Source organism: Camelina sativa, chromosome 18 (genome assembly GCF_000633955.1).
Source record: "Camelina sativa cultivar DH55 chromosome 18, Cs, whole genome shotgun sequence".
Lineage (NCBI taxonomy): Eukaryota > Viridiplantae > Streptophyta > Magnoliopsida > Brassicales > Brassicaceae > Camelina > Camelina sativa.
In genome coordinates this window covers 2,871,939-2,882,739 of record NC_025702.1, presented here as the reverse complement: position 1 = coordinate 2,882,739, position 10,801 = coordinate 2,871,939, and the positions used below count along the sequence as shown (strand labels likewise).

The 10,801-nt window shown below is 27.4% G+C and overlaps 1 protein-coding gene across 1 annotated transcript; it reads left to right on the top strand.

Moving 5' to 3' along the window:
- Positions 6,812–10,736, top strand: LOC104760390 (pectin acetylesterase 11). The gene is made up of 13 exons (XM_010483309.2): positions 6,812–6,937; positions 8,167–8,279; positions 8,587–8,669; positions 8,752–8,881; positions 8,992–9,071; positions 9,159–9,245; positions 9,342–9,466; positions 9,571–9,631; positions 9,723–9,776; positions 9,868–9,945; positions 10,039–10,144; positions 10,236–10,381; positions 10,534–10,736. The coding sequence occupies exons 2-13, from the start codon at positions 8,168–8,170 to the stop codon at positions 10,645–10,647; spliced, it is 1,176 nt and encodes a 391-aa protein (XP_010481611.1). The 5' UTR covers positions 6,812–6,937; position 8,167; the 3' UTR covers positions 10,648–10,736.

The window sequence follows — 10,801 nt, the reverse complement described above, 5'->3', positions numbered from 1 at the left end:
ACAAATATAAATTGTTCAATCTATAAAATATTCAAGCTTTAGTATGATTATTCTTTAAAAATAATATCTAATGAATTAAAAATTTTACTGAGTAACGTTTCAAAATTTGAATATTTAAATTCAATTTCATATTTTTGTTGAATATTATAATTTTATATAATATAATAAACTTTAAATAATTTATTTTGAAATATTTTTAAAATATTGATATTTAGAGTGTTTTAAATTATACTAATTAAAAGTAGAAGCTATAAGCTCCTAAGACTGTCTACATAGGATTTTAAACCACCAATAGGGATTCGATATGTCACTAATTAACATTTTCTAAATTTCCAGAATTTTATATATTAAGTATTATTTTAAACAACCTATTAGGATTTGACATGTCATTCATTAACATTTTTTAAATTTCCAAAATTTTAAATTTATGGAAATAAAAGAAATATGTACAACGTCCCACATCGGCTAGAAATTTTTTAGACAATGATTCAGAACCAGTATAAATAAGATTAATATGCTTCCAACAACGAATGAGCAGGAAAATTTGATTTATCAAGCTTCCAAGTTTAAAAGTTTTTTTCGGTTTGATCCAGTTTTTTATTTGATCAAATTAAAACTTTAAATTGTTTCAAAAAAAATATTATAATATTTAAAATTTTTAAAAGTTTAAATACTGTATTATAGATATTGAAACTTTTAAAAATTCTTAGCTTTTAAAAAGATTCTAATTATTATAATTTTTAAATTTAAAAATTTCTTAGCTTTTAAAAGGTTTTAAGAGAATTATAATTTATAAATTTTAGAAGTTTAAAATATTATAAATATTGAAACTTTTAAAAGGTTCAAATATTAAAAATATTAAAACTTCATAGAATATTTTAAAATATTACAGTTACTTAACCTCCATAGAAATTTTAAAATATTATATCTATACTTATAAAAATTTGAAGCTATAAACTACTAAAGGTGTCAATAGAGGATTTAAAGCAACCAATACGAATTAGATATTTCACTAATTAACATTTATGGAATATAGTAGTAATCTATATTATAAAGATTTTTTATAAAAAAAAAGTAAAATCTATATAAATAAAATAAATATGTACAAGGATTTTGGTTTGAGAAGTTTCAATATGTGTGGATCTAAAACCGAATAAGTATATAGATGAAATTATCAATAATTGGGTGGATGTGTCGACTATTCTGGTTTTTTTGAATTGCACAAATTTTATGAGTAAGATTATGACTTTGGTTTTGGAGTTTGATGAGTTAATAAGTTGTGTGGTAGTTTAAAAAAAAAGGTTTTTCAGTGGAAGAATTTGAAGAAGTTGACGTAGAAAAAGAAGAGTATAACGAAGAACCGGACAGTAAAAGTAACAATGACAATTACCATAAAATTTGACAATAAAAATGAAAAGAAAGAATATAAAAAAATAAGAAAACATTGAATAAAAAAAACATGAAAACATATATGGTAGCGATCAATTAAATATGAAAAGAGATAAATTCATGATTATAAAATTGTTTCGTTTTTCTGGGGGTCAAAGAAATGGTTTAGAATATGTGAGATCACCCGTTTGATCGGCCTCACATGGACGTCGAGTTAAATTCATGATTTTTTAATCAGATTTGATTTTATAACACAACTGATTTTTATATTTTTCAAAATTGTGTATCTAAAATTTATTTTTTCCCTTAATACTAATTTAAATTTTTATAAAATAATATTTTATCAAAGGTCATCAATCATATATAATTTTAATCAAAATATATCAAATAAATCCATGCTAGCGTGAGTTCAAAACCTAGTTATACTAAATAAAAGTATGAGTTATAAGCTTCTAAAGCTGTCCACCTAATATTTTAAACATCCAATAAGGATTAACCACTTCACTATTTAACATATTTATAATTTACAAAACTGTCTATATTATTAACATCCAATAGGGATTAGCCACTTCATTATTTAATATTTTTATAAGTTACAAAACTTTCTATATTATTAACATCCAGTAGGGATTAGCCAATTCATTATTTAACATTTTAAAAATTTCCAGAATTTTGTATATTCAGAGTTTTTAAACGACCAATCGGGATCAGACATCTCAATATTTAATATTTTTGAAATTATTAAAAAAATTTATATTAAAATATTACTAAATATATGTACAACGGCCCACATCGGCTACAAAATTTTAGACACTAGCTGAGAACAATTATATATAAGATAAATATGCTTCTAACTACGAATGAGCAGGAAGCTTGATTTATCAGGCGTCCAAGTTTAAAATTTTTTTTGGGTTATTCCGGTTTTTTATTTAAACAAATTAAAGTTTTTTATAAAAGTTTATCTCTATAAATTTATAATTAGTATAGATTTTAACAAACTAAAACTTCTAAAAAGTTTTATAATATTATAATAATTTAAAGAGTTTTGAAAAGTTTAAAAGTATTAACAATATTGAAACTTTAGATGTAGTTTAAAAAATTAAAATATTATAATTATTAAAAAAATTTAAAAGGTTCAAATATTATAAATATTTAAAATTAATAAATGTATAAAAATATTATAAATACCTCCATAGAAAGTTTCAAATATTAGAAATACTTAAACTTTTATCATTAATATGTTAAAAATATGTTTAAAATATTTAAACTCCTAAAAAATTAAAAATGTTAAAAATATTTAAACTACATCTAAAGTTTAAAATAATATATATATTTAATCTCTATTAAAATTTTAAATGTTTACATATTATTAAATATTATATATTCAATTTTCAAATATCTTAAAAATATCTTATTTATATACGTTTGTGCTTTTTATTTCTTCTGAGCTATAAAACATATTTTTGTGTCTGATTTTATAGATGATGTTTTATTCTTTCAGTAAATTTTTTATTTTTTTGTCTAAGAAAAAATGATTGACATCGCAAAACCTTGATTTGATGTTTGAGTCAAGTTTTGGGGTTTAAAGGAGAAAGATGGACGACAAGCACACATGTTTTATTAGCTATACATTTGTTCTTATTACTTTATTTCTAAGTAATTTACAATTTTGTAGTATTAACGATTTTGGTTTGAGAAGTTTCAATACATGTGAATCTAAAACCAAGTAAGTATACCGTGAAAGTATCAATAATTGAGTGAATATGTGACTATGTTAGTTTTCATGAATTGCACAAATTTTACGAGAAAATAGACAATGATTTTGATCGTGGAGTTTGATTGGCTAACAAGTTGTGTGGAAGTCTAAAAAGGAGGTTTTGAATGATTATTCAGCGGAAGAATGTGAAGAATCTCACGAAGAAGAAGAAGAAAAAAGTATAACGTTTAAGTATAAATTCATGATTCTTTTTATCAGATTTTGAAGTTTTAACACAACTGATTTTATATTTTTTAAATTGTGTAGTTGAAATAATTTTTTGCCTTAATAGTAATTTAAAGATTTTTTTATAAGATTATATTTTATAACTGTAATCTGTCATGTATAGTTTTGACCAAAATATATTAAATAAACCCACGCGAGCGTGGGTTCAAAACCTAGTTATATTAGAAACTATCAACACTCTAAATATTGAAACTTTAAACTTGATATTTTTAATTTTGAAATATTAAAAAATATAAAAACTATAAACACTCTAAATTGATTTGTTATAGTAATGTCAACAATATGTCACTATAATATGAAAGAATTTCAAGAAACCAAGTATAATAAAACAAAAAGTATGTGAAGTGACTTTAGTGCAGTGGCAGGAGGTAAGTCCATTTGTAGAAGGCACCATCACATCCGGGATCGAGTCCCGGTTCCTACGAATGTAGGAATTTGGCTAATAGGCCGGCCAGTTGTGGTCCAATGATTGACAAAAAAAAAAGTATAACAATATATTAAATTACTTATAATTTAATAACTCGTTTTTAAAAAACCAAATTTATAAAATTATATCTTATAATGATATTCAAGTCATGATGTATAATATACATTGTTGAAATAACTTTACATACATAAACTAATACAATATATTAAAATTTTGTTTTTAAATATAAAATATATAAAATTTTGTATAAAATAAAATATAAATAAACATTATGCAATAAAATTTAACCAAAATAGGTATCTATTTTCAAGTCATCATATTTAACATATGATTTTATTGCATAATGTTTTATCCAAAAAAGCTTTTAAAAACAATCACATAAGTTATAATTTATATAAAAATTATAATATAAATAAAATGAATTTTAACCCGTGCTCTAGATAGTTAATTAGTTAGATATACTTGTACATCAAAATTCATACTACGAACTATTATAGACCTATCACCTAGACATTATTCTATATGAGATATTTTTCTTCTTTTATTTCAGTAGTCTACTAAAGTGATTATAATAAATACGAATATACCTATAAACATATAAGATCTAAATGGTACTATCAAAAATTATTCAGCAAATTTAAACAATTTATTTTTATTTTTATTTTTATCATAAATTTGTCATCAAACAATTCATTATATCACCTACATATGAAACTGTTTATGACGTCTATCAAATGCTTTTACTATGTAAACGAAATGAGAGTATTTATGATTCAAAATTTACTCTCTTTTTTAATTGTCTATGACATTATCATTATATATTTTTGATATAATCCTATTACACATAATGATCTAATTACATGTAACATATATCATTAACAACTCTACTGAATAATATAATGTATACAACTTTATTGACTACCTTTTTAAGTATAATGTTATTTGTAATTAATTAATAATTTATTACAAAAAATGTTTTCAGTGAAAAATATTTGATTTCTTTTATTACCAAACATAAATATTAACTTCTGTCTGGAAAATCCATTATTAATAGAATAAAATAAGTTAATAATCCAGTTTCTAGTCATAATTTAGTACTCTCTCTATTTCAAAATATATAATGTTTTAGTTAAAATATGTATATTAAAAAATAATTACTTTTAAAAAGTTTAATTAATTATTAATAATATTGTATAATATAATATTTGTATAGAAAATTGGAAATATTTTATATTATGAAATAAAAATATTTCTCTAAACATCCTATATTATAAATAAAACAGAGGGGATATATTTTTAATTCCAAAACCGTGGACTAAAAGAAAGAATAAACTGTCCACCGCCAGTTCATTTCAAGGATTATAGTTACAACTTACAACAAGCTATTCTATGATTTGACTTGGACCTTAATATCGACCAAGTTGTTTTTAATAATATAACGAAGAGATCTAAATCCGTTTAGGTGAGAGTTTGAAATCTAATGATTCATTTAATCAAGTTACTGGAATACAATATGAAGATGAAGAAGACAAACAAAAAAAGTCAGAATAATATAAGTAAATTACCATTAGGTCATAAACTTTTGGCATTCCGCATTAACTTGGTTCGGTGCATTTGGAGGACCGACACGACACTACACGTGGCGAATTATTTCCCTTTTGCAGAAATAAATTAAATGTAATGTAGTTTCAAATTTTAAATTTTGAAGATAAAATCATCTCAGCAGAACTGATATGGACGTTAGTACAACTACAAATGTACAATAGTTTTGTAGATTCCGTCCAGACGTTACATATATAAGTTTTTGATTTCGATATAGGTCATTTACTAGTGTATACCTTACCTAATAGTGCTACGTAGAAAATGACAGTCACGACGAGTTTCGTAACAAAGAAAATAATAATTCATGCTCAGTTTGTTTATCTTCGTATTTTTTGTTATATATTTTTGTTTTGGTTGGTTATCCTCAAAACGGTAAAATGATAGGTTGGTAGAACAGTGAATAAGATAGTTATATGGTCTAACAAGATTTTACTAGATATTCACGATTATTTGGATTTCGGTTATGATGTTTTGCCAATCTATAATCATATAAAGAGCAAAATGGACAATGGTGATTCAGTTAAATACTTAAATCATTTATTTTCTGTTTAATGATATCATTTTTGCATTTTTTTGTATAATTTATTAAGCAACAAACAAATATCTCTTACGAAAAATAGTTCAATGTATACGAATATTCCGTGAAATTACTTGATTAGAATGAAATAAATTTCATAAATGAGAGTTAAAAGAGAAAAAGAAGAGCTCCTCATGACCCATCATCTTCTGTCAAACCAATTAATTAAAGAGCATATGATAATGAATTGATTTGTCGATGGAAGAAATGATAGGGTTGATCCAACCAAAGATGTAGATGTAGGTGGTTGCATGTGTTTTTCCTCTCCATACGTGGATTGATAGATTGTGATTTCTTCTGATATAGAGAAAGGTCCATTGTCTTTTAGTAATCTACGGTATTACCGTATAATTAGTAATTACCATAGACGGATCTAACTATTTTTTAATAGATATTTCCAAAAAGATAATCTATACAACAATTTACAATCAACCCCCAAACAGAAAATATACATGCTACTTACAACATGTTGAAACCATTTTTAAAGTGCATTCATAATCTATATTTATATTAGTATGATCAAAAGTTAAATGTGGTAACTAGGAAAGTAGTAATGTTAATTAAACTAAATATTTACAGGATTCTGAATAATCATATTCAGGTCATATTACTACGTACGAACTACGAAGGTAGGTTTCTTGAGACTCTTTAACGCTGAATGTCTCGTGACCTGGCGAATACACGAAAGAAACAAAAAAACTTTATACATTATTTAATTAAAAAAGAAAAGAAATATGAAAAGTTTTTTTCTTTCAACGTGTGGTATTCTCTGTATCCATCTATGATCTATATAACAGAGAAGACATCAATGGCTTTCTTTCAACTTCTAAAACCTTACTCTCGAAGACTCCTCTCTTTTTCACATTTTACATTCACCAAAAGAAATACCTTTTGTTTCCTCTACGTGAATAAGAAGAATCTGAGGAGCTAATTTCTCAAGGTAAAGCTTATTGTTTACAATAGAACTGAAGTTTCTATCAGAAAATTTTTAAATATATTTTTTTACAGTCTTTCTATTTTCTTACTTTGGATAAGAAATTTGTCCATGTTGATCTACGAAGAACTAAGTTTTTTTTATGTTGAGCTAAACTGATATTTTCTTATTCAACCATAGCTTTTTAGATATGTTTTTGAAACTGCTCCATGTTTGTTGAGGTTCTTGTTAATTGTAAGTTAGTTTATGGGATTTAACCAAGTATTATGAAAACATTGAAGGTCGTCTTATCGTGATGCGAAAGATCTTGCAATTCATGGTTTCTTGCAATTCATGGTTTCAATCCTATTTATTGTCAAATTTTTGGGTCCAAGAAGTGATTTAATTTTTTTATTTCTTTGTTCCAAATTTTTCGGCGGTCCAAATATCGTACTACAAAAATCTTTCAATTTTTGGTTGTAGCCAAATTATATTTAAATTTAAAATCATAGAAATGGCATTATGTTCATGATTCTCATTTTGCCCCTCCCGACGGCGACAATTGCGGTCGGTTTAACTGTTTTTAAGTTTGGTCGAGAAGGGTATCTTCGAATACTCGTATATTTTAATTCGTTTACAGGTTCATAACGATACCATCTAAATTGCATTCAATACAATGCAATCTAATAAGTATAGGGACGAGAGATTAATAATTAAATATTGCAAGTAAATCCTTTACTTGCAATATAGGGACGAGAGATCGTGTCTTGAGCTTGACTAATAAATAGTAGTGATGATTTGTCCAAAAAAAAAAATAGTAGTAATGATAAATTGATAATATATAGTATTATCTTTCGGTAGACTACAACCATCGAGGTAAACAGTGATACTACTAGTACAGCTAACTACACACATGGACTGGTCATTTCTGTTCCCCGACTTTTTGGTCTCCCTATGAACCAATGGTGATATTTAAAGTTTCTTAATTCAATAAGTTATTATTTTGAGACACTTTCTTTGTGCATACAGAAACAACCAAAGTTAGCCTTATTTTAACACCATTTGTTGACGACTTTTCGTTTCTTTGTTTTTTTTTTTACTTATTTTCTGAACAAAAATAGATAGATTACAAATGTACGAATAAGATCCTATCACATCGCTTTATCTCAAGATTTTGCTAGAGGCCACCGCTCTACATTATTTGGGATTTCATTATTCTAACTAATTTTTCACTTATTTATTTTATTTTGTTACAGAATGACGAAGCTCAAGCAATTGTGGTCAAGTTTTTTAGTGCTAGCCGTGGTGGTGGTCGGAGCTAGAGCTGTGCCCATCACATATCTTGAATCCGCGGTGGCCAAAGGAGCTGGTAAGCAATAATATTCCGCTCGACCCAAAGTCACTGAAAACATTTTTCATTTTTATCCGCATAAAATATATTTTTAATTAAAAAAAAAACAAAAAAAAAATGTTTTCATTTCTTTTTAAGATATTAAATTTTATAACCAGACATTTGTTTATTAGTAATTTGTTTCGGAGCGAAGTCATACCAAATTTAACTAGCGGACTTATATAAGAAAAAAAAATCAATTTGGTAGATAAAACTATATTGTTATAACTAAATACTATGTTTCACAGAAGGGAAAAAAAAAACTAATTACTCTTATCTTTTATAGTGTGTTTGGATGGTAGCGCACCAGCGTACCATTTCGATAAGGGATCTGGCTCAGGAGTGAACAATTGGATCGTTCATATGGAAGTTAGTTTACTATTATTTTTTTCCTTTGATCATATATTATCCAAAACTATGTGTAAAATATATACATTTATGTGAATATTAGGGAGGAGGATGGTGCACTGATATAGCTACATGCGTGCAACGTAAAAGTACAATGAAGGGTTCTTCTAAGCTTATGAACAAAGACTTTGGTTTCTCTGGTATCTTGGGTGGCAAGCAAAGCACCAATCCAGGTTTATTACTCTTTTTCTCTCTTACCATTTGGTTCAATGAATCAAATGGTTTGTTTTCTAGCTCATGTTAATAATGCAATGAGACTTAATCGGAGTTGGGTATTTTGTAGATTTTTACAATTGGAATAGAATCAAAGTTAGGTATTGCGATGGTTCATCTTTCACTGGCGATATTGAAGCTGTTGATCCGGTAATTCACTAGACCGTTACCTTACGGGACGATTAGTCGAAGTTCCCATTTCCATAATTTGAAGACTTTGAATTTGAACATTTTCAGGCGAACAAGCTGTTCTTCCGTGGTGCTAGGGTATGGCGTGCTGTGATCGATGATCTTATGGCTAAGGGAATGAGAAACGCTCAAAACGTATGAAAATATCATAACTTCAAAAATGTTTCCTTTTTCGTATGTGATTCTTTGGAGTTGTTGGAATTAATAATGTTTGGTGACATGAATTTTCAGGCAATACTTTCGGGTTGTTCAGCCGGAGCATTGGCTGCGATTTTACATTGCGACCAATTCAAGTCCATCCTCCCTAAAACAGCTAAGGTCAAATGTGTTTCTGATGCCGGTTACTTCATCCACGGGTAACATTCAATAATCTCTAAAGAGTCGCATATAAAATTGCATAATTCAAATAGCATACTAGAAAACAAAAAATAACACCTTTATTAATCTTGTGGTGTGACAGTAAGGATATCAGTGGAGGATCTTACATCCAATCGTATTACGGCAAAGTTGTAGCAACCCACGTACGATATATCTCTCTATTCCGACCATATTATTTCTCTCTATTAGATTTAGATGTATCCCATCGCGGCTAATCTTGATCACTATTAACAGGGATCTGCAAAAAGTCTGCCTGCTTCTTGCACCTCAACCATGAAGCCCGAATTGGTAAATCTACTGAAAATACACTTGATATAAGTCATTTTTCGTGTTTGCGCGTTATATCATATTAACGCTGTGTTTAATTTTTTTTTTACAGTGTTTCTTCCCTCAATACGTTGCAAAGACCTTGCAAACACCACTTTTCGTCATCAATGCTGCCTTCGATTCTTGGCAGGTTAGATTTTGTTCTTGTTATTCTTTTTTTTTCGCAGAAATATCGACCCGAGTGATAAAGAATTAATTTGGATTTGTATTTTTTTCTTGACAGATCAAGAACGTTTTGGCGCCAACCTCTGTTGATAAAAGCAAAGCGTGGAAGACTTGCAAGCTTGATCTTAAGAAGTGTACGGCCGCTCAGCTTCAAACTGTTCAAGGTATATTTTGCCTAACCGGAATTAATAAAGAAATACTATGTTTTAATGTCTTCTTGACTAAACCGATTGTTGGTTTAATATGAAATATCAGGATATAGAGACCAAGTGTTGGCTGCATTGGCACCTGTTCGAGCAGCAACAACAAGCGGATTGTTCTTAGACTCGTGCCATGCTCATTGCCAAGGTGGAAGTGCTGCCACTTGGTCAGGCGATAAAGGTCCCACAGTCGCCAATACGGTAATCACTTGATTGTCTTGTACAAAATAAATACTATTGAAGCATATGTAACCTGAGAATTTATCTTTTTTTTTTTTTGGTTTAGTGTGAAGATAAACTTGAGAATTTATATTTCCTTCTGTTCATCATTTGTTTTGGATTTGTTGTTTCAGAAAATGGCTAAGGCAGTTGGAGATTGGTTCTACGAGAGGAGTACGTTTCAGAACATAGATTGTTCATCGCTGAATTGCAACCCTACTTGTCCTGCAGTATCTACTGAAGACTAGAATTTTATCATACTGATGTTTTATTTTAAAATTTATTCATCTTTGAAATATTGTTCTTGATATTTTAAAATAAAATTATTATTACATAATTATTATTACATTCGAATAAAAAGAATCATTTGCACTATAATACTTCCTACAATCATGTAAGCTA